This window comes from Solenopsis invicta, chromosome 1, assembly GCF_016802725.1.
Source record: "Solenopsis invicta isolate M01_SB chromosome 1, UNIL_Sinv_3.0, whole genome shotgun sequence".
NCBI classification, from domain to species: Eukaryota; Metazoa; Arthropoda; class Insecta; order Hymenoptera; family Formicidae; genus Solenopsis; species Solenopsis invicta.
Window position 1 is genome coordinate 22,215,382 of NC_052664.1, and position 25,699 is coordinate 22,241,080.

Here is a 25,699-nt window from a genome sequence, read left to right on the forward strand (position 1 = left end):
ATGAAATAAAAATATTATATTTAGTTTTACTTTTAAACTAAAAAGGATAATATATATATATATATATATATATATATATATATATATCAAAAATCTAAAATTTTGCTTCTCTGCTGCTATCAAATCTAAAATATAGTTATCACATAGTGCTCAGAAATATTTTTAAAATTATAAATTAAAAATACGCGGGGTGTTTTTTATAACTTGATCATTTAGCGATCATGAATAATGTGATTTTTTGTTTCTTTAAAGATCATCTTCAACATATTTTATATTGTTAAATTTATTTTTTATTATGTTAATGAAAATGCGTCATCCCGTTTTAAAAAATATTGATAACTTTGAATTTCTATAAAATAATAAGGTGCTGCCTATTATAAGAATTGCCCCTTCGAAACGAATAATTTTTTTTTGTTTGATATTTTTTATATCGTTAAAAACAACATAGAAATATTCTAAATAATTGAGTTACAGGAAACATCCTCTACATTAAACATATTTTATACTAATGTAAATTTTTATTATGTAATTAAATAAGATTCCGAAGAAAATATGTTTTTTACCTTTAGCCTATTTTTATTATAGATTCAAAAAATATACACTTAAAACATTTTTATTAATTGAAAATAATAATTTCAATTGTAGTCTTATATAATCTATGAATATTATTTCTATACGTATACGAAAATATGCGTAATTTATAAGTTCATGGAACTGAAAGTTTTTGCGACCTTAAATTTATTTATTAATAAAATGAATTTTTAAAATTGCATTGTAAATTCATATTTAAAAGCGTTTCTTTGTCAAGATTTCGCATATTAAATTTACGAGTCAACGAAGTGTCTCACAATTTTCAAGGTATACTATAAAATTAAAATTGCAAATGTCAGAAGAAACCTTCATAGGAATACTTTATAAGAAACTTTTAACCTAGATATTTTCATAATCATACGTACATATATCATACATGTCTTACGTGAAACTTTTACAAATAAATTCCTAAAAACTAAATAGTTAATACGACATTTTAACAGTACGATGTCTTTGAGCATTCACTAATGACATTACGTTCGCAAAGTACAATTTACCGAACCTTGATGTTTAACTTTCACACTTCATCTTTGTCGGAGAAAACTGGATTTTCTCGAGTGTTCCTTGATTTGTAGGGATTCGACGGATTTCTCTCAAAGTTGTCGTCGCTCTTGGCATCTTTGCAAATAGCGTCGGATGTAGATTTGGAAGGGACACTAATGACTTCAGTGAGCTGCATCGCCGTGGCGAACCTTAACGCCTGAAATCAACAATCAATTTTATATATATATACATATACATATATTTCGCAGCTGTTGCAAAAGACCGCAAAACGCTCGTGCTGACATGTACGCGAAGTGCGCAATCCGTAATTCGTGTGAGCGTCGACGTCGAGACGGACGCCCGGCATAATTGGATCAATCCATGTGACGCAGCTTTGGTTCCGAGCCAATTTAATTGCCCACGCTGTCACACACAGTCCGGCCCGGCGTATGCTATTCCCGCGAAAATTAAAAATACCGTTCAAAGGTACGATTTTCACCGCGTGCATACGATCACCCGGCGCTTCTTTCGATCTCGCGCAAAGGATGCTTATTCCATTTAGCCTCCGACGATTTGATCCTATCAACATACATAGCACAGGCAATCTCTGTAAAGTCAATTTTTGGGTATACCATTTTCTTTTTGGAATCGCTTTCGTATTTGCATGTTGTGCGGTAAACGTAGCGATTTAACTTTGAGCTCATCGTACCGCAATCTTTTCGCGAATAAATAAGATCCTTGAAAAAGAAAGAACAAATGGAGTTTTGAATACAATTTTATTTGATATTTTCTTCAGTTTTAGTTGGTTTTACCAATTAATGTCAACGTTTAACGCAATTGCGCGTAAAATATTTAAAAAAAGTATTTCATATTTAAATAGTAAGTAAATTTTTGTCCTTCTAACGTTAATGCAATAAAATTGTTCATTAAAAAAAAAAAATTGTTTGCGTATTTCGATGTGCATTTAATTCAAAAGTCCTACTTGATAATCTAAAAACTGTAATTGTCTAAAATGATATTTTTGATTTTTTTCGAATCGAATTACCTTCGATCAAAAATGTCCCTAATTACGGCGATAGACGAAAGCAGTTCGAAGTGCGTTAATGCCACAGAGCAATCAACAAATTAACGACAAACAAGATCATGTCAACACGCGAATCGCACGATGTAATTGCGTTCGCTCCTTTGATTCTGTCCTAGTTCTGGGTCTATTTAACAATCGTGTACACACGCACGTTACCGTGTAAGCATCTGCTCGCAACATTCGACGGGCAAATTGTTTTAACGCATTCGATAAACGACATTTTATGCTAAAATAAAATCGACGTCAAAATAAACTAGAACGAATTTTCTCGTACATTCGCGTACACGAATAGTTTTCGAAATACCAGCTTTAGTTTTTTTTTTTTTTAAAGCTGCAATTTGCGCGTGTTGAGCTTTCTGACTGACAAACGGACTTGTCGTGATTTGTTTTTCCACGGACGTCGGGGCGAGTAATTCTTTCGTTTATCGCAAATTGCAGGACTCAAACTGCGTGGAAAGTTATTGCGCCTGTGGCTGACACAGGAAAATTCGCGAGTGAGCGTTATATGGGGAGTAACGGCTCGGTACAAACGCGTGTTTACCATATACTGCTTGTCACGAGCATCATGCGGCGTAGTATAATTATGTACGCGTATATCAAAATAGAGACAATGCAACATTTACCACGCATGATTGGCAAAGCCTGCATAATGTATCGGGTAAGCCCAGGTGCGCGTCGATTGCGCACGTTGCATTTATATGCAATTATCGTGCGCGCCAATGCAAAGTGCCAAATAAGGCATATACGTGCTAGTCAGATGCTGCACCCCTCAAACGGGAGTGATACTCACTTTGATGTCGACAAATTCGTTGCAAGCTAAATTGAAAATTTTTCTCTACGAGCCTGATCGTCCGACGTCACGATGTCCGATCTCTCTACCGTGTCACACTCGAAATATCTCAGCGCCGCGGATTATTTTTCGTCACCTTTGCGATTCCAATAATTTCGAATGATTCAAAAGTCATCCTATTGACGGACGGAGCTTCGTGATCTTTCTCGGGTGCCGAGGGTATACGGAATCATGAAGCGTGCCGAGAGAGGGACATCGACAAATGTACTCCCGTCCCAGCGGGCACCTGTCTCAGTTGCGTTACGCCCGATTGTGGCAATCGCGTCGCGAATTGCATCGACAGGAAGCGATCGAATACAACGCAATGTAATTCGATCTGGAGACAGCCCGATGCCGAGCTGGTTTCGCGCCAATTTAATTGGCCACGTCATTATGCGCCATCAGCGCTGTACCGGCGGCATACGTGATACATTGAATCGACCGTGGTATGAACGAACGAGATTGAAAGAGCGCGAGAAAAGTTGTTTGACGGATCGCAAATAGATCGCGTCGATGAACGAACGTTCTATTTCTGTCAGATTTGCGTATTACCCGCGATTTCGTTTTTGATTGACGCCATAATAGGATCGACGATCCTATTCACGTCGCTCTGCTATTGCTTCCCCAGCGGATTGACCTTCTCGCGTTGCGTGTCAACATGAGTATCAACTAATTCTGATGTCCGACAACGAAGTAACGCGCGCACACGTCTGCGACTGTTCCGGTCTGTCGGAATTTATATCCGGTTGCCGTCGCAGAAAGGCAAATACGACTGCAGATATTTTCGTTCCGTTTGCTCAGAACGTACGATTGTTTATGGAATCTTACGAGAAAACATACGCGCGGCATTGATCAAGACTGCTATAGATTCATCGAAGTTTTCTGGAATTCTACAGAATCTGAACCGTGTATTTATCACTTATTCCATTCATTTTGAATATCGGTATTGATTAAAAATTACGCAATTCTGAATGAGATTGGACAATATTTTTATTAAAACAAGTAGAAATTAAAGTCATGAATTATACACATAAAAGTCTCAGATTCTGATTTCTAAAAATTAACACGTCATTTTTTAAAAATCTTTTTGGCCTCGAATTTTTTAACATACTGACGTAAGTTTTTTTTATAATTTCACATTATTTAATTGATTCAGTCAATGCTGGATCGATTGTTATTTTTCCTTTCATTTATCTACGATAAATTTATCTATTCACAGAATTTATCCTAATATCTCCGTTTGGTACAATCTGCCTAATAATATCAATTTGACATCAAGGACAATCAACGCGGCTTTATTTGACTATCCCACAACTTTTACTGGTTCTTCTCTACAAACGAAGAATATTTTCATACATACCTGATCAACGTACTTTTTACCTTTTGACTATTTTTACAATCCGACTTTTATCTACACATTTAATTTTTACAATTTTTCTATAATGCTTAATAAAGCAGTAATTATTGAGTAAAATTAATCGAATCAGCGCCGTCTTTTAGATAGACATAGGCGTCGGTGAGCCGCGCGCCTGCTAGTATACGCTCGCTGCAACGTTGCTAGCTGTCTCTGCAACTTCGAACCACCGATACCGTACAATATTCTAATAACCGTACAATACTCTCTCGTGCCATAATGAAAAATTTTATTTTATATTGAAAATTTTTATATATCTTTTGTTAGAGGCATCTCCTTACAGACAATTTCAACAAAGGATAGAACTCTCAAAACGTATAAGATTACACATAATGCTTACATAAAACAAACCTACAATTTTTTTCACTTACAAATTATTTAAAAATTGTTCTTTATAAGTTTAAAACACATTTTCTGTAGAAACTTCAATTTCAGAAATGAATTTTCAAAGTAACAATGCCATCTGTAATTACAATACAATAGAGAACAAATTTTTGTGAGAGAATTTCTTCAACGATTATTTAAAGTATAATTTAAATAAGAAATCACAAGTAAAAAATTATGTGTCTATTCTATGTACGAGGACGCACAGAGTTTCGAATTTCTAAAGATAGAATAATTTTGAAATAATTTGTAAGCGAAAAAAATTGTAGGTTCTTTATGTAAGCATTATGTGTAATCTCATATGTTTTAACGAAAATTCTATCCCTGTCGAAATTTTCTGTAACGAGATGCTTCTAGAATATTCTAGATTTTAGAAAAAAATATATTTCAATGTAAAATGAAATTTTTTGTATCATTTCGCGTTAAAATACGATATCGATAGTGCGAAGTTGCAGAGATAAACTATAATAGCAACGTTGCGGCGAGCGCTCACGTATCTACCAGGCGTGCGGTTCACCGACGCGACGTATGTCTATCTAAAGAACGACGCTGATTGGATTAACTTTATTCAACAATTACTGCTTTATTAAGCTTTATAGAAAAAAAATGGTTCAGGACTTTTCGACTCAATTTCTAGCAACGAATAACACTATATAATTAGTGGTCGCTTTTTAAGATACTCCCTGTACAGGAGATGTCATTACAGTGTCCGTTTGAATTTAAAGCTGCTGCTGTCCTGTTAAAATAATTTTTATTTGTGTCATTTATTTATTTCGCGATACCGCTGAAAAAAACTCTCTGTGTAGCTCTAAGTGCACGGTCATTGTTTATATTAAAAGTTATTATGTTTAATTTGATTCGAACTTCATTAACTATTAAATATACACACATGTCAGTTACTGTTTATATTAAAAGTTGCTATGTATTAAATATACACATATGTAATTGAAATAATTTTATTTGCTCGTTATTTGGTCTATTAATTTCAAATTACTGTTGATTACTAACACGGGCTAGATGCGGGTTACATTATTTAAAAAAAAAAAAAAAAAAACTTATCTTCGATGAGCTATATTTATATTAATTAAGATGTGAATATCTTTCTTTTTTAGTACTGCCATATTTTTCTATGGCAAATATTGATGCACGTAAATTGCATACGTAAATGTATACAAACACACTTCTACCGCACGTAGTTTGTATTTTCTGTAAAACTAGACTTCTCAGCAGCCGCTTTAAGTTACGCGAAAATATCCGTTAATATGCTACTATATACATCAAACTTACCTCGCAAATGGAAAGTGATAAATAGCATTGCGCAGAGCGTCACTTTATATCCGTTAAATTAATTACATTTCATGAAAAAAACGTGAAAGAGAGATAGTAAAATATAGTTTTAACGAGGAACGTTTCAAAGTGGCGCGATGAGCATGCGGAAAAAAGCGTTGCAATATATCAATAAAAGGTTAAAGGGTGGTAAAGCGATGATGGCGATACCGACTGTAAACGAGTGGTACGCAATATCTTTTTTTTTATAAAGAATTTTTATAGTTTAAATGTTTTATTACGTTGTACCGGTGATCTGTACGTGTTGCGAGACCTTCAGTATCGCAACGCGAGCGAAACGGGCGGATTCTGCGAGCTTCTTTCACTTTTAGTATCGGGCGACGTCTGCTTTAAAACTCATTCTAGACATAATCGAAGTGTCGCGAAATCAGCGACAATCAATCGAGAATCTCATTAGTCTCCGAGGCTGATCCGTGACCGACGAGTCCAACGTTCTTTCATAAGTTTTGCGTGAAAGTCACATTTTCCTATGGTGAACAAGCGTTTCCTAATTTCCCCCGAGGACTTCATTAGCGGAGAGATGGACGGAGAGCGTAAAAGCGTAAAAGGTGAAAGGTAACGAAAATAAATGAAAATTCGGGAAACGTAAACCGCGCATAGCATTAAATTGCATTGTAATCATTGACTTTCAATATCGATTGCATTGCGAATGAAGCGCGATTGTTCGTACGCGTCTCGTCGGCATTTATCGAGGAACGCATCTCAAAATTCATGGGCCGCTCGTGTTGACCTCGCAATACCACAATACCGAACTCGATTTGTTGCGTATCGCGATGAAAAGCGGCAAAAGCAGCACAACGCGGACAATGCGAGTTGCGGCGCTTACCTTCCGCCTGTCTCTGCGGGCAGAGTATAACACCCAGATTAGGTACGATGCCATTATGATAGTCGGTACGCACACCCCCGCTATGGTGGACGTACCCCGCAGAAACAGATGATGCAGTGCGAGTAGCATAACTGCGAGAGCCGTTCCACCAGCGACGTATCTTCCGGTGCGTCGACGTTCCTCCTGGCAACAGGAATATCGCATGCGCATATTTAATCAGCGTTTCGCCACAGGCGGGTATTATCGCGACATTGCGATTCGTAGATTCAGCGCGAGCTCTCTGTTTCGAATCGTTATTTTTATCCGCTATGACCGTTCGCGTCTCGTTGTTAGAAAAAATCTATCGATGTGCAAACATTGCCACCTTTAAACATGATTGGTCTTACGATGCAAATAGTTCGTATGATACGGCTGATATAATTGTGAGAATTATTTCTTTTGAGATTTAAGGATGTATAGGACATTTTCCAAGACATTTAAGAAAACTATGAAAAAAAAACTGCAGATTGTTTTATATTACTGTATTACATTTAAAAGTAGTAGAAAATATTTGGCAGCAATTTTCTATCTGGATGAAAAGTTATTTCAATAAGAAGTAGACATCTAATGAAAATATATGTATACAATAATTAATCATGAAATAATAAAAAAATCTACATCTTTTTTTTATTCAAGTATTTCAAATGTTCAAGATGATTTATGTAAAATTTTATTGTGATGCAGAAATCAGTTCCGTAAAATAAGTAAAATTTATTTCTTTATTTACAAAACAACTAAACAGGCAATAACAATAAAACTTTGTATAAATCATCTTCAATACTTAAAGTACTTACACACCAAAAATTGAGATTTTTCTTAATGTTTTAAAAAAACAATTTAATTTTTAATAACAAATAGAATAAATTAAAACTAATAAAGATGTTAGTAAATAAAAATATAATCCTACTCGCACAACTTTCATTTATTTAAAGTGATGATATTAAACACGTCTCCAAATTTTATTTACTTTGCAGGGACTGTGTGTCCGCGACATTCTTAAACGTTGCTTCTCAAGAAGCGTTGTTTTTTTATTCTTTTCACAATTACTTAACTTAGCGCTCAAGAATATTGTACTGAGAAAAAGTGGAAAAGTTGGAAAAGTTTCTTACAAACATAAAAAGCTTTTTATATTTATGTACAATCCAAAAATTCCAAGAGTGCTTCTAATAGCGAAAACATTCTTAAAATTAGAGTAAATTATTTATCTTAAAAAAAAAATAAAATTAAATTAATTTAGATAAAGAAATTTTATTTAAACGAATAAATTTTGTTTAAATGAGGTACGTACGAACACATACAACTCGGTCTGTACCGTGTTCACCAGGCGATAAACAATTAATCGACAGCCAGTGAAGCTTCGGTTTCGGAGCTGACGCGTGAAACGAATTACGCGCGCATTTAGCCCGGAATTCATTTATTCTACGATTTTATGCACGGCATCTGGGAAAGACAGGCGCGAAGGACAATCCGAGACAAGCGAAGCACGAGCGTTAGATTCTGTCGCGGGCAATCGCGCGTCGAAAGTGACGGATCCATTTCCATTCTCCCCGATGCGCAATTCCTCCTCTATCGTTCTCGAGCGCGTTAATTTCGCCCTCTTTAACGTGCGACGGTTCACGTTCCACTTCTTCTTTTTACTAAATGGCGCAGCTGCGGCAATTGGCGTAAATCTAATCTGGTGGTGCTCAAACACCTCGTGCTTCGCTATCGCTATTCAAATTGTATTTCCGCCGGATGCAGATATGCACCGAACGCGCAGAATGGGATAACATTCAACGAGCGTTTTACTTCGAAGGTGCCCAGGCGGAAACGGTATTTCTCATCGAGCAGATATAACGGAGAAACTTGCGGCTCGATATCGAGACGTTCCAGCGCGATCAACGATTTCGAGCGAAACCCTTCGCGTTTAACTACACGGGATGATATTGCGGCATATGCGTATCTTTACCGGCAATTACCCCCGCGGTTATGAGATTATCGCTGCAAACGATATTCTTCCAGAAAACCAACCGATTGTGTGAGAGCATTTAGGTTGTCCCTCGACGAAACGTCCGGCGATCTAAGCGGCATGGCACTGACAGTGACATACAGTCCTTTCCGCTTTCGATCTGAAAAGCACTTTGTCACAAAGGTGATCCAGCTCGATGATACGTAGCACAGTCTGTCGCCGAGTGTCATAAGACAGTCTTTGCCGCGCCGATGAATTTTCATCCGCGATTACAAACACGCCTCTGGCAGATTGAACGAAATAAAAAAAAAAAGGATGAGTTTCCACAATTGTCCCTCTGCCTCGAATTGGACGCTCAACGCGAAAGAACTTAAAGACGTACTTTTAACGTGCCTGGCTCGAGAAATGCGAGATGTATTGCGAAAAGTTTCTTCCTTTCTGAGAGGAGCTCCAAACAAGGGGAAGCTTGAAATTCCACTGTGAAATTTGTAAATGTCATTGTATTAAGGTGACCATTATATTCGCGGAAGCGACGGCGTTTAATTAAATGCTATACACAAAACGACACGTTAAATACAGCCGTATAATTAAAAACCGCCAATCGTCGAGTTTGTATCTTGATGAAGTGCAATTATCTATTTAGCTGATGATAAATTGTTGTTAAAGAAGAAACGAATTAACAAAGTTTATTTTAAATGTAAGTATTACGCGCTACATATTCATTTTTTTTTTATTTATATCAAATTTTTAATCGTATAAATTATGTCTTGCTAGATACACGGAATATCAGCATAAATTTAAAAGCAGAATTGCGAAAAATCAAGCTCGTTTAAACACATTTATGAAATACCAAGCAGCATACAAACTGCAGCAATTAACGTAATTTCATTTTTCTCTCTTTGCTTTTTACGACACGATTACGTTGTCGAACAATTGAACATAACCGAAGTTCTCGGGGCTCTTAACGCGCTAATTGCGCGCGAATTGCGGATACACCGGAATTTTATTCGTAGATTTATATATGTTATTAGAGAGGAGAATTACACAGCGGCCAACGTGTTCGAGCAGCGCAGCGGGAGTTTAAAGCCGCGCGATTAATTAAACGAAAAAGGAAAGCCCACCGAAAGGGTGGCGGCCGCTTTCCAGCTCGAAAAATATTTCGCGAGGTACGGCGAATTCCGTAATTCACAATCAAGCCAAATGAAGCGCGATAAAACCATCGCGCTGTTATTACACCGTGGGAATTTCAAGCGTTCTCCGCTCGTCGGCAACGTTCCATCGTTTCTTTCGCACTCTCGCACGACGACAGGCGCACCGCGCACGTATAATTTTCACGTTCGCGCGTAACGAATCGAGAGCGATCCGCGGTTTCCGTTCGACTCTGGCGCAGAAACGGGAAAGTGCGCTCTGCTCTCGCGGAGGACTCGGTGTCTGTGAATCGCTGGTTTTGCGGCTTCGAGTGCGGCGCGGATCTCGCGCATTTACACCATCGGTACAATATAAGCCAGGCAAGCACGTTGGCATAATAAACAAAAAACACGATGAGCGCGGATACACCTACGCGAACGACGCGTCCGTCGCCGTTGAAGATGGTGTGCGCGCACCGAGCAACGAATTGAAAAGCATGCGGCTTTCGCCAAAATTAGATTATCCTTTCCTCGGAGATTCGTGGAATCTTTCACGGACGCTTCGCTGAAATCGCGTCGCATCGTCAAATTAGCGTTAAAGCTAACAAGTTGACCGCGGGTGCTCTAATTCGAAAGTGAGGTTCTTTCCTCGAAAACGTAGACAGATTTTCTCAAGTGTGTCGAGAGGGAAGCAAATCGAATTCGCATGCGGAAACGCAGACCTTGTGTATTTTAAAAGAGTTTGCGGAAAATTCTACTTTCAACGTTACCTCTTACCGCTTTGGAAATTCAAATGTTTCCACTCTTTGTATTATACATTTCTTGTTTAGTTTGAGCTGGATGAAATATAACTTTGTACGCAAATCTAACGGTCTGTAAATATAAAATCATTCAGGATCGTTCAAGCTCGTATTTCAACAAAACAGCTAAACGGTACAGAGGTTTATTCAACGTAGATATTCTATTTTTATTTTCTTGTTCCGTATAATCCCAATGTTATAATATTTCCCAATAGAAATATCTGGCTTGGGCTCGTTTGACCCTATCAACTTACCCTCACACAATATGAGTACGCGACGAAATGGTTTGCATCACTTAGGATTTTCCTAAGATTCTCCTTTTGTGTGTTTTCGTGTCTTCGTGTCAGCCGCTTCCGTTTTTCACACTGAAAAAATACTTTTGTTGTAACCAAATAATTTGGTTACTATAGCCTCAATCGAATGTTTAATTACTGCAATCAAAAAATTTGATTACTTTAATGTTGTTCCTGCTACAAAAATGTTTTTCTTTCTTTAAAGAAAAATATGTTTGTCAGTATTATTTTGAGTAAACTGAAAAAAGGATTTGGGTAACTATTACTAATAAAAGGATTTGATAATAGTTACCAAATCATCCTTTTTTCAGTGTGCCACAGTTTTAAGATTTCAGCTCCAAAACAGCAATTTTATAATCTTTTACTATATTGTGTGCTACCTGAACCTTTAGTCATTTCTATTTGTAATTTATTTGTAAAAATCATAGTTTTATTTTACTGATGAAATCAATCTTTTTAATACTACAATATTTTATAATAGCGTCAGAAAAAATAACTTATTATTAATAAACTGTACGTAACAAAATTCTTAATTTATATTTGCAAATTAAAATACGTATCTTCACAAAAAAGTACTACAAAAATATTTAAAAAAATTTAATACTTTCAAAACTTCATAAAATAAAAAAATATTATATCAACATATATATTGTATAATACAATAAATTAATATAATCAGAACGTAATTACAAATTTTTTGTAAAATCCAAGTACTTAATAATACAAATTGTTTTATTAACGAATCTTAAATTGTTGTTAATGCAAAACAGTAAGAAAATAATTTGGTTTCGCTAATCTAAACGAATTTATAAATTTTGCTCTGTCTATAATAAATTTGATTGACGCAAGTAAAATATTTCGTAATGCCAATCACAATGCGTGTACCAAATATTTTGATTGCAATTAAAAAAACAATTTTTTCAATGCACGTTTCTCATTATTTCTTTTTATTCTTACGAAAATGCATCAGGCGAACATCTTTTACAAGTTGTACGCATACCCTTAACCGCGTGCATAAAACGCGAATCGCGCCGGGCATACCGATCACACAGTAATAGGAATAATCAAGGCGCAATCGATTCCGTTCACGTTCATTCCGGTTTTCAATCGAACGGGGTCATTTACCGAGGGAAAATAGTTCTCCCGGTGCATTAGGTTACCTTTATGCACTATCGAACGCGCGCATCATAACGCTCGATTCTAACGGCTGTTACTGTCTTCACTAATTAATTCAGATAACTACGAAAATGTATATTTCAATTCAAACATGAAATTTCAATGAATTTTGATTTGACTTCATTAACGGAAACGAGAACTATTGAGACGAGAATAATAACAGACGAGTAGTACGTTTATGTAAAATCCCCTCGTTATGTATTTTTATGCGTTCTAAATTATATTGATCTTTCAGAACTAAAAGTTTATCACAGTATATGACACGAAATAGAGGGAATACGTGTGTAGGTTTGTGACAAAAGCTCAAAATTGACCCAATTCCATTTTTTTTTTTTTTTTTGTTTACTTTTGAGGAATACGAGCATGCAAAAGCTATGAAAACGGAAAACGCGATGATTCATAGTACACATGTACTTGCGAAATGGTCGGAATTATCGGGATTCAGATTAAAATCTTTAGATTTGGTTTGCCGTGCCTAATTAAAGAATAAATTTTTATTTAAAACTCGATTCCGCCTACCGATTGCCCCCGGCGAAATCAAGATAAACGGAATATTCGATCCTGCAGAAACTATGGAGTTAAATCTACGTGGCGAGCGTGATTCGTACTTCCGATGTAACCCGCACGTAGTAGACATAAAGTTCGCGTGAGGTACCACTGACAATAAAATTGTAAGTTTTCCGTATACGTATTCGCGCGTGATTGATCGCGAAGTTTCGCGGCGGAAGGGAGATTATCTTGCATCCCCGTTGATAATTCTTCGCGAGAGAAAACATGAATGGCCAACTAGAGGCGGCGACGCTATTAACGTCACGACCAGGCAATTTCGCGGAATTTTGAACTCGCCGCCCGAGTTGCACGAGTAATTGCCACCGTTTGCCACCGCGAGTTGAACTTCGCGTACACGAAACCCTCGAACTTACAAGATGTAATCCACATACCACGTAATTTTAACTTGATGCTCGCAGCTTACGAAGCCGCGAACTTCGCAACTATAATTTCCGCATACCGCGTGATTTTCCACATCGATCATCCACTTATCTGCAGCACGCGAAGTGCAATAGGCCCCTTCTTTATATCATTCAATTTACCCGCATTCAATCTCAATCATACGACTAACAATTTGCACACGAACGATCTTCCTTTCCTCATTTACCTTTTTATTTTCTTTAAGAGATGTCAACGGATAGAAACCGTCTCGAAATTATATAACCGATTGATATTAAGGATGTATGAGAAGGATGTATCGTATCTCAAAATATTACCAGAAATATAAAAGTTTCGTAGAATATTTATTACGTTTGAGTATCTGTGTAAAATTTCAGCACACTTCATTTATTGGTTTAAAAGTTATTTTATTTATTTTTTTTAAACTTCAAATATTTTCCTTTTAATACCAAGTAAGTTTTTCTTTGACGTGATTAATTATAAGCTTAATTGCAAAATATATATATATATATATATTTAATATTAAAAATTAAGTGGTCGTAGCACGTTTTATGGCGATTTGAGAACAACTATTAGAGATAGATCCAAATCTATATTTAGACTATACGTAGAGAATATATTATGAGCACGATGCATTCAAAGATATCGAAGATACTGAATAATCTAATAAGTTTCCTGTTTATACGAATCTTGCATTATTTAGATTTATGTTTGTATTGACTTTTCTACGTTTGAGAAAATATAACATGGAGCAAACAAACTTCGCGATCATATTTTCTAGAAATATACGGATTTTCACGTTTATCAAAAATTTTTATCTTGAAATATTATACACATATCTCTCTCATGTATACAGTTGAAAGCTACGGTAAATAATAGATTTATTACATATCTCACCACTACGCGAACAAATACTGCGCATTTGCGAATGTTTGTCGTTCACGAGTAAGTAATATATAATTGAGGTGTAAAACTTTTAATTGAACGGCTTATATCTTCTTTTTGGGATGAGCGCTCGATGACGACGCGGCGGTGGCGTTTTAAAGCGAATTAGAAACGTAATATCAACGGTAAAATCGGATTTCATATAAATAATCTATTTTTACGAGGAGCGCGATTAAAAGAAAGGTAACCCGTGGCAATTGGTTCGCCGAGATTGTACATCGCCCACGGTGGTACGTGCAACCGAGTTATCCCACCGACGGTTAACTGCCGGGCCGTGAACTGCGGGGGCATAAGATAATCTTTCCCGGTCTGATAAGCATCAGAGGATAAACGAAGCGTTTACTCGCCGAAAACAGGCACGTATCTCGGCTCACCGCTGTAGCCGCTGTACTTAACTGAGGACATTTAATTCAAAAACTACTACGCGAACGTAAAAGCGCGAGACGGTAAAATTACTGGGCAATGCCCTTCCCGGAATATCAAGATATTTTATTTGGAATTATTTTAGAATACGCGCACAGAATAAATCAGAGCGAAGGACTGCAGACTAATTAAATTTGCGTTGTTATTTCGAGTAGCTGAACCGATCAATCTTCATTATGTGGTGATACGGAATTTTAATAGTATTAAGTGTATGCCAATTTTCTACGAATAATAAAAAATAATGGCAACGACCGTGCAACAAGATTTCTGGCGATTCAAATAAAATTAAATTACTTACAGTTAAATGGTAGTGGTGTTTCAAACGAAGAAGAAAGAGTGCAACAAAGAAGAAGAAAGAGGACAACAAATCGTAAAAAGTCGAGCCTCTTGGAAAGCCATTCGTAAAGAAATGTAATATTTTTCGTGAACGCTGGATTACTCGTCGGTTAGTTAAACTCGTAAATAATAGCTATGAAATCGTTTACCTCGCGGCAAGCAATATACTCGGCGAAATTACGAGACGCATGCTTTTTGTCAGCTAACACGACGTAAAACCGACATTGTTTCTAATAAAATTCTTCTGTAAGCAGGATGTTTCTAACGATGAAATGCCAGATACCCTGAAAGTTGACAGTCACATGAGCAACTGTGATAGACACAATTGTATAATTAAACAAATTTTGCAAATCATATCGTATTTATTTCAAGTATATTTTGTTATTTTTCTTTTTGTAAAAATATATCTTTAATTAAAAAGTAATTCTTTTTACTGCATCCAAATTACGAATAAATTTCTTATAGTTGTACGAATTTATTAATATAATTGAGAATTAAATCTTTTTTTTTAAATTAGTAATATTTCATTATAGTAATCGCAACTTGTAATGTAAAAAAAAATAATAAAAAAGATATGTTAGTTCTCAGGATTAAAAGTGAGACAAATTAAAAATTCTTGCAAGTATTTTTGTGGAAATACTTTTAAAAATAATTATTTATATAAAAAAATATTGAATATTATTTAATTGTAAACATCGTACCTACCTACAATAATATCACACTCTGCAGACGTGAAAGCTCATTGCATGATAGCGGTATCTTTCAGAGCAATTTCACAACTACATTGTATGTATCATCAGTCGATATCAAACTTCACTCTGTTGCTGTGTTTAAAACTAAATTTTATACTGTCAGAATTAAATGGCAAGATATCGCAAAACTTATTATTAAATTATTGTTTATACGTAATTCAAAAATAAAAAAGGGATAAGCTATCTCTATTATATTACATTAAGTTTAATCAATGTCAAATTACTCATAATATAATTAAAATAATGAATCTAGTAGCATAGAGTATTATACAGGGTGTTCATTAATGGTTGTCCCCACGTTTTACCATAGGAGCACGCATTTGTTATTTCTAATATAATAATATGTTAGAAATACATATCCGTCAGTAAATCATGCTCCTATGGTAAAAAGTGGGTACAACCATTAATGAACACCCTGTATATATAATCGCGTAATTTTGTTTTATATATTAAAAAGTTATCTTCCCCCCCCCCCCGCCAAATAAATAAAGAAGAGATCGACAAAATTATATAACTTATTTTAACTAGGTTGCAAGTTCGTTGACATTTAACAATCACCCATTGCTAGAAATTTCCTATTACAGACGTATCGCCTTCGTCTGCGTATTACTCGTTAAACATCGCTGGGTCAGCCGAACCCGCCCTACCGCTTTAGGCCACACGCAAACCGAATTGATAGATTCCAGGCCTTACAATTACAATTGCCACATTCCGCGAACGATTATTCGCACGTGAAAAAAAGATGCGTGAGCTGTACGTAGCTGGCAGCTTACATAAACCGTCAATTGCCGGCTTGGAAAGCACGCAGTGCAATGAAAACTCGATATCCTTGAAGGAAACACGCCGAGACGGCGTATGTCATTATCGTGACCGTTATAACGACGATAATTATCCTGTGTCTCGCTCCCCTTCTTTTTCTTATAATTCCATGAGAACGACGGCGGCGACGGAGGCGACGACGACGACAACGACGACGGCGACGACGGTGATGACGACGACGCAAAACCAATATGCGGCACGAATCAAAGACGACGAGATCAAAGCTATGCCGACGTCACCGTTCGCTTTTCCAGAAAGCTACTGAGAGAGAAAAATTTTAGCGAATTTCCTTGCGGGGACAACATTACACCATAAATTCTGCAATAGTATATTTAAATATTCACTGGCAAAAGCGAAGGCAAAGCTAAAAAGTCATTCATGAATCCGAATATATTGTACAAACGATGATTATTAGCTTGATGCTATAAATTTATCTTAAAATTCTATAAATATGTGTTATATAATCTAGTTTTTAAAATATATATAAATCTTAATTAATCTATACTTATTCGAACAAAATTAAATACAAAAATACTTCATTCTTTATATTTGTTTTAATTCGCGTATTTACGTGTTCGTAATGGAAATTTAATTAAAAAAAAAAATTATATTTACAATCAAATTTACCTCATATATTTCTCTTATTAAAGATTTCGTTAGAAACAATCTATTTTCTTTTTTAATAAATTTGTTAAATTTATTAAATTAAAAAAAACAAAAGTGTAAAAATTTATTTTAACTATTTTCTTTAACTTCTTTTACATTAATTTTTTTACTTAATTGTCTCTCATGTTTACGCGAAAATCCTGAATCTATTTATTACAATTCCGCCGCGCACCCTTTTAGCACTCGAGAAGTTGATACGCGAATAATTTTAAATTGGAGAAAATTATCGTGCAATTTTCATACTTCACCAATTTGCAAGCTGGCCCGAATACATTGAAATGATCGTTTCGTTTTCAGCCGACCTTGCACGTTCGCGATTTATCAGCACGAGGCACGAAATATTTCTCTCTGCGCCGAGTTCTCTGCATACTTGACTTCCTTTTTCTTCTTTTAAGCTCTCATGAAGTGCGAAAAGAGACGACGATGCGAGCTGTCGTCTCTTCTCGTTCCATGGCAAATACATACACATGTTCATAGTGAAAAGCGTCAACGAGCATTTATTCGGTGAATGAATTTTTCATTCCCGTACTTAATAAAGAGATTAATGCGTCATTTTGTCGCGTAAAAACGACGAATTACTAATAACGTTGTGTGATATTTTACAGATACGCATCTCCTTCTTTCAAGAATTTTAAAAGAACAGTATAATGAAGATTCTCGAAATAAAAATTAAAAAATAAATAAAACAAGGCTAATAAGAGTTCAAACGCGATCGAATGAGTGCAAAATTACAATAATTAATAGTAAGTTTGTTCTTCACATATTCATAATTTCGAATAAACGTTTCAACTCTTTTGGGAATCATCATCAGCATTACAAATTAAAAAATGTCTTGTAAAGAGACATCCTTGGAACCCGCGAGATGAAGTCACTAACCGGTTGCCAAATTCGTGGTGTTATCATTCTATTAACTAACATTCCTTGTTGTCGAGACCTAAAAAGCCACAATTTTAAAATAAAGAATTAAAAATACGTATGTTTATTAATAAATTCATTAGCTCACATTGAAATAAAAGATCTACACAATCTAATACATTTATTAATTTGCCTTAACAAGATCTATTCTTTCTTATATAACACATTGTTCCGACTTTATATAATTTTCACTATTCGGAAAACGGCTTTTTATTTTTGGTGTATTTTTGGTGTATTTTTCATTCGTTAAAAGAGTTTATTTTTAACAAAAAGCTAATAAAATGACAATATCACCAGGAGCATACCGTCGCTTTCAAATCTTCGTTGTAAAAAAAAATCCTAAATTTCAGGAGGACACTGCACTATAAAAATACCTCAACGCTCAATCGTCTGCGGACATGCAGAAGGCGCCCGTTCCGAAAAAGGCGAGCACTTTAATCGCGCGTCCGCGTCGTATTCGAAACGTACTCCAATTTGATGGTACGTGAATGCCGGGTCGCCGTATCAGTTCGTGGAAGCCGTGGAGTTTACGGTCGGCCTGATGCATGTGCAAGTGATGGCCTGTCCGCCTATTCGGACGAATTTTCTATATAAATCAAATGAGAGCCCCTCCCCTCGAAGGCCCTCCCCTCGAAGGATGAGATCCGCGACGAGGGTAGAACGAAGACGTATAACGGGGGGGTCCGCGTCATTGTTTCCCCGCTTTCGTGACGCGATGAATAGGACAGCCGCGAATGAAGTTAATCCGTATTCATAATCGGGGCCGCGAGGGGTGAGAAGGGGGGGGAGAGGGGAGGGGCGTTACGCAACGCGTGCGTGTGCGACCTTAAGAGATCGTGCCCGTGAACGGTGCCATTCACGCGTTAATTCTCTCTTTCTTGCGTCTTCTCCCATTCCCTCGCCTCCACCTGAATGCAACCGGAAGCCCTTTCACGCGTCCGCGTCGGCCCGATTTGGTCGTCTGGTTGAAAGAAAAGCCCTCGGTTGCCCTCGCTCTTGAATCTCGACAACGCGCGACGGCAGAAACGAGAAAAACGGGTTTTTAACAATTATCCACACACTCGGATCGACGAGTTTCGTCGAATGGTAACGGCAGGGAGAAAATATAATTGTCACAATAATTGTTACTCTTTGAGAGAAGACGTTCTACCGTCTGTAAAGTCAACAAGCAGAATAAAAAAAAAACCATCACGACATCAAAATGGCGTCAAAATGACTAAAAATCACTTTTCGATCAGTCACGAATCATTTTAACGTAACTTGGTCGTTATCACGATCTGTTGTACTGCTTGCGAAATATATAATGTTTAATCGGAAAAGGATATCGCTTATCGTCTCGTGTCGGTTTACTCTTTCGACCGAGGCTGCATTATATTAACATAAGCAACACGTGCCGAATGTAATCGATATTTTTATATTTCTACGAATAGGCCAACAACAAAGGCACTGAAGTACAGTTCTGCATGCTCTGTAACACGGCTGACTAGCAACTCGGTTTACATTTTAAGAACGTTCAAGATGAACTCCACTTCTCGGATCGCCGCACTCAGCAGCCGCATAAACATCGCCCTGCAGCTGCAGCTTATAATCCTTTCTTCGTAACCTCGTAACAGTATCATCTACCATATATATTTCGACCTCTACTTCGACTCCTCTCATCGCAGTATGATTTTCCGTTATCGAGCACGAGCAGAGCCGCGTTTATAAAATTTGAACTCAAGGGCTTGTAATCTTCGAACGCCGTAATCTAGCCCTACTTTCTTTCTACTCAATAAATAATAAATAATAAATAATAAATAAATAATAAAAGACATTTTTTATATTTATTAAACATACCAATTATTTCATCGATGCCCATCGTTTCTGTCACGTTCGTCTGTTGCTATTGTGAGCATCAACCGCGTGCTCCTTTTAATATTGTATATGACTAACGATTTCTTTGTTATTTTTCCTCCTTCGATTAGATGATTCTTAAGAGCGAATATTTCTTTGTTACACAGCCCTATAAACAGGGACCTCGGGAAATACAGCGGCAGTTCCTCAATTCACGTACTGCTGTAAACTACGCATACATAACTGTACTCTACAATTAAGTGATTATTGTGAGAAGAAAAGAAATAAATTCTTTTTCTTTAAACATTGAAATTAGCGATTCTTACACTATTAATTAATTTATATTTATTGCCAATAAAGACTCTGTGTCAATCGAAAGTTCTATATGTTCTTTCTTATACGATTTTTGAAGTATTTGTAATTAAAAAATAAATAGTTTCATACTGTATCATCTTGTTATAGCAGTAAGTTTGTTGGCCTACTTGATTCTTATATTGCTTTATTCATAAGAGTTTTTTTAATTTTGATTATTCTATACTTCTAAAACGTATTTAGAATTTCCAAATTAGAGGACAAATAATTAAAACAATAAAACATTTTTTTTTAATATTAAAATCGCCCTTGAAGTTTGAACGCGCTACGACTAGTCCCAAAAGCCAGATTACGAATATTTATTCAAAACAAAAGTAAAGCTTTTTTCACAAGACATTAAATCGTATTAATTTGCCAACTGTCGAATAAAATTTAAAGAGAATAATTAAAGCTGGAGTTATCACAAACACACACTCGCTATTCCTTTTAACCGGATTTTGTTGAGAGAAAAAATGTTTTCCCATCAACTGTCATGATAATCATGCACTTTGTTCCAAAGATACTCCACTTTATGCAAAAACCGTCGACCGTCCGCTTTTAATTAGCAGGTATCGTACGCGAGAGCGATTTCAATCTGCGGCGGCTCATCGTGGGGATATTCGAAATGGCCTTGTACCAAGGAGGGACAGACAGCGTCGTGTTCGTGCATCTGTGAACCGATTACACTACAGCCTGAATGGGCACAATGGTAGCTATTCGTGTCTCGAATTAACACCAACCGATCGAATCAAGGGAAGCAAAGACGCCGTTCGAGATAATATACTATGGGAAAACAACCGTGCGTTTGCCGCCCGTATATTTTTTTTTATTTTCTGACGCAAAAGTTCTCTAAAACAACGTTCCCGCGTATAAACACGGGAGGTATCATTTATTTTGCAAACGCTTCATAATCCGGATTGCGTGAGCGATGTCGAAAAACCGGGAAAGCGAAAAGCATCTGTGATAATGGAATAATCCAACACGATCCATTACTTATTGCACAGCCGACGGAAACATTCGCTGCGACCCGTTCTGATAATCTTCCTTTACATCGATAGTGTAAGCCTATCGCGAGAGGCAAGATAGATCACCTGCCCTTGTTCGTATGCCTTGATGCATCGCCGTCTCGATAACCGGCGGCGCGCGGGGTAACGGTTTGTTGTTGCATCACGGATACCAGCGATCCGATTTAATCTCAGTTTCATCGTACGATACGAGCGATATCGAATGCGGCGCGCGGCGCGCACACGTGGAGTAAATAAAACGACCCCGCAAGATATCCCAGGCAAAGGCGATTGACCGGGGACGAGTGCAATAAACTGCAGCCTGTTTATCTTCCGTTAACCGCTCATAGAAAAGCTCGAGACGGGACCACGAAATGTCGCGCGTTCGCGAACGAGAGTATACGAGAAACAGAAACAGCTGAGTGAAAAGGGGTGTTGCGTGTCGTGTCGTGTCGTGTAGAGCGTCAGACTCGCGAGGCTTGACAAAGTAGCGTTTGGCTACTGAACGATCAAACGCGACAAATTTTATCTCCGCCTACGGCCGTTTAGTCAATTTGCTTTCTCCCGTTCGTGCCCGCGACGTTTTATATTTGGAAGTACAAGATTTTCGTAATATTTTTTTTGTGACCCCAAATGGGGTCGCGTGGACGCGCTAGATCGCTGCGCAACTGTCTGGAAAAATAGAATACAGCACTCGCTTGACATTATCCTAGTATCCCTAACCGCTATGTTATTTAATATTAAATAATTTTCCTAAAATATTATTTAATATTAATAAAAAGTTGTTGCGCGTCCACTTCTGATAATATTATATGAATATTATATGAGAAGTAAATATTATTATTATTTACTTCAATATTTTAAATTATCAAAATATTATAATTTTTAAATGTAATAATTATAAAGTTTATGAATATTTTATACATAATAATTTACATTCTTTTTTTTAACAAACATAATATTTGTAAAATATTTTCATAATACACTCGGTAAAATTAAAGGATCACCTATTCTGACTCCCAAAAATAGGCGAAATTTAAGAGAGTGTAACTTTGTCATAAAGATCATTTTTGCTTCAATGTTGAACTCGGTGAATAAAAATCGTACAACGCTCAATAAGTACCCAAATTAAAGGTGAAAATTCACGCTTTCGAATGCTGCAAACAGCATTTGCGTGCAATTTTTATTTCGCACCGTGGAGGCTTTGCAAAATTTGTAAAAAATTTTGAAATTTGACGCATCCACACTTGAATCCGCGTAACTTTGTAAACAATCTGTAAATCGTTTAATGAATTATCAATTTCAAAACTAGAGATTTCAAGCTATAAAATGCTTTTTCGAACATTTTGTTACAATTATTTTTGACAAAGTTACATTCTCTTGAGTTTAGCTTATTTTTGGGAGTCAGAATAGATGATCGTTTAATTTTGGTGCCGAGTGTATTTTACGAATATTAAAATAATGTACCACTAGTATTATACAAAAACGGATATAACAACGAACGTGACATTAATACAATACACATAATATAAATAAAATATTTTTAAAAATATTAAATAATATTTTCAGAATATTATTTTAATATTATTTTAATTTTTAATAATATTCATATAACATTCTAGGATTATTGTAGCGCTTATAAGGATTTAGCTTAAAAAAGCACAGCTGCAAAAAATAAATTCTCAGAGCAAAGAGAGAAAAATTTAGAGATAAATTTAAAAGTATCTGCATAGATAACTTTAACGTTGCAGTGCAACAACTATACTGCTTGAACAACTGGCTGCTGCTGAGAAGCAGTTAGAAATCTCATTTCCAGAAAGCACCACTCCACATTTGATTTCACTGCAAATGTGGAATATACCAATGTTACTCTTAGCGTTCTGTAATATATATCATGTCCAGAGTCCAATAAAATTGTGCCACTACACGGATTACTCATCGACGGAAGAACAGCGGGACGTAAAACTCTTGAGTATCGAAAGTTGCAATAAAAGTCATACACCCTGTGGATTATTCTCCCTTATGGGCAATACGCCCCATACTACGAATCACATTTCCCGCAGTTTAATGCGCAATCGCATCGATCGTGAGAAAGTTTAGATATGACAGAACACTGTTTCACGAGTAATACTTTGTTTCTACGGTACGAATAAATTTATGAAATAATAAAATGATAGACCACCGTGTGAATGTAAATATCCCTCACTCGTTTTCACGCAATCGTGCAAGTCAAATATGGTTGATCAACAAGAAGACAGAAATTTTTCATGGTAGTCGTGAAAGCGCATCTGCTTTACGCCGTTGGTGTCGTCGATCAACCGGAATCTAATCGAGGGGAAAGCCGCCCCGAGGTTCTCGTATAGGCCCCACGGCGTTAGAAGGCGCGCATATTCGGGACATTATGCGAGGATGTATCCCCGGAACCCCGTAGATTGGCGGCGTTGCTCGTCCCACGAAATTGCATCAGTAATCCCCGAACGCCGTCGCCCGCGGCATTTACATAAAAATAATTAAACGCCTTCCCTTCAATGAGAGCTCGATATCGTTGTAAGATGACAGACAATTATAGGTTCTGTAGATCTCATGCAAATACATCTGTCTGAATTATTTAGGAAGTTATAATTAGATGTTATGAGACATTGCATTTGAAAGTTAAATACTCTCTAAAGCCTAGTTATGTTTAAAATGCCGAGGATCCATTCAAATTCAATGAAACGAAAATTTCATTTATACGAAATGCATCCGGCGATAATTACTTCTTATTTATTCAAAACTAGGACGTCTGATCAAGAAACATGCGGTTGTAATTATGCAGTTGTGCAATAAGCAAAAAATCCTCGAAAACTTCTCTGCGCATTTACTGATGCGCGAGCCTCGAATCATTCGAATTTTATGACGCACGCCGGGTATTTTTACGACGGCAACTAATGAATACCTACGATCGATTTTCAAAGCACCCCGATAAGGAAGCACCGCGTTTGACGTTTTATTTCGTCTCCCCTGTCCCAGAGTCATCATTAGTCCCGTCCTATTACGAGGAAGACCGGTTCGATTGGATCCCTCTCGACTGTGTCATCAAGATAAAAGGTAAGAACAAAGATGTAAAGAAGACGTTGCGTCCCTGAAACTGAAACTTCTCTTTGTGATTCCTGAAAATAAGACAGTACGAAGAAAGCGGTGGATCTACTTTGTACAATGTATTCTCAAGAAAAAATGTATGAAGTCTGATTCGTTATAAGGACTCTACTCCGATTTTTCAAGAGGCCAATATCAATAAAAATAAGCACCGACAAACGTTTCAATCGATAATCATTGATTTGTAAAAAAAAAAAAATTAAGCGTATAAACAGACACGCGATAAAATCTTATTTTGCAATGAATGCGTCGCATTATAAACACATAAAAAACGATTTTTGTTGAAGTATCTAAATATTTAGCTGGATACACAGATTTGAAAATAATTTTATTGATCTTGAATTTTATATATCTCAAAATAATTATGAATATTCTAGTAATTCAATTTGAGAGTCCAACATAATTATTTTGATGGCCTAACAAAATTATTTTCTGAATCCAACAAAATTTTTAGAAACTTTAGCAAAACCGTTTTTTTTTCCAGTGAAAAATTCAGATAAGATCAATTGTAGAACAAATAAAGGAAACGTCATTAATGGAAGAAAGAGACGATGAAGAGGATACGTAGAAGACATGGCAAGCTGTTCCGCAGGAATCAAGCTCATTCAACGCCGGGGAATCCGTTCTCGAGAAGATACCGGGGCTCCCGGGGTTTGCGCAATGAAACGCAAAGCGTAAGGGGTTCCACGCACCCCGCATACACGCGCTTAACGTGTACGGGGAACGCGCGAGAACATCCATCAAGACCAGCATGGCGCACCGCGAGCACGATACGCAGCTGCTGATCTCCGCTCTTCCGTGTCGGGCTCCGACACGCTCTCTGGACAGGCAGGCAGTAGGTCTCGGCGGAATCTAAGAGGGTAGATATTTGCACGGGAATAAGGGTAACCTCGAAGACGAGGGACAAAAAAGGGGGTCGTACAAGACTCACGATCGACGCCACTCGACTGGATAACTTTATACGCGATTCGGCCTAAACTGTGCAGGCAGTTAAAAGCGAAACGAACGATGCGGAGGGATGTTTAAGATCTTGAAATAGGGAGTCAATCTTGACATTTTTATACGAAGTATCAATAGAGATTCTGCTTGTTACAGAAAATGCATATTTTTCTAAATTAAAAAACACAATAAAAGTTAATATATTTAATATATTTTATATCGAATAATTAATATATTTATACATTATACATTATATATTGTATATTGTATTATATATCTACTTAATATATTT

The 25,699-nt window shown here is 36.6% G+C and overlaps 1 protein-coding gene across 3 annotated transcripts; it reads right to left on the reverse strand.

Moving 5' to 3' along the window:
* Window positions 1–597: 597 nt before the first annotated feature.
* On the reverse strand, window positions 598–11,099 carry LOC105203759. 3 transcript variants are annotated; one of them, XM_039457111.1, is made up of 5 exons: window positions 10,180–11,099; window positions 9,328–9,422; window positions 9,008–9,228; window positions 6,959–7,141; window positions 598–1,291 (listed from the first exon to the last, which is right to left on the reverse strand). In XM_039457111.1, exons 3-5 carry the CDS (start codon window positions 9,206–9,208, stop codon window positions 1,109–1,111), a joined length of 567 nt encoding a protein of 188 aa, XP_039313045.1. In that variant the 5' UTR covers window positions 9,209–9,228; window positions 9,328–9,422; window positions 10,180–11,099; the 3' UTR covers window positions 598–1,108. The 3 variants fall into 3 exon arrangements, with proteins under 3 accessions (XP_039313045.1, XP_039313040.1, XP_025987112.2); XM_039457106.1 differs by having other exon boundaries at window positions 9,008–9,422; XM_026131327.2 differs by having other exon boundaries at window positions 9,328–11,099.
* Window positions 11,100–25,699: the final 14,600 nt, after the last annotated feature.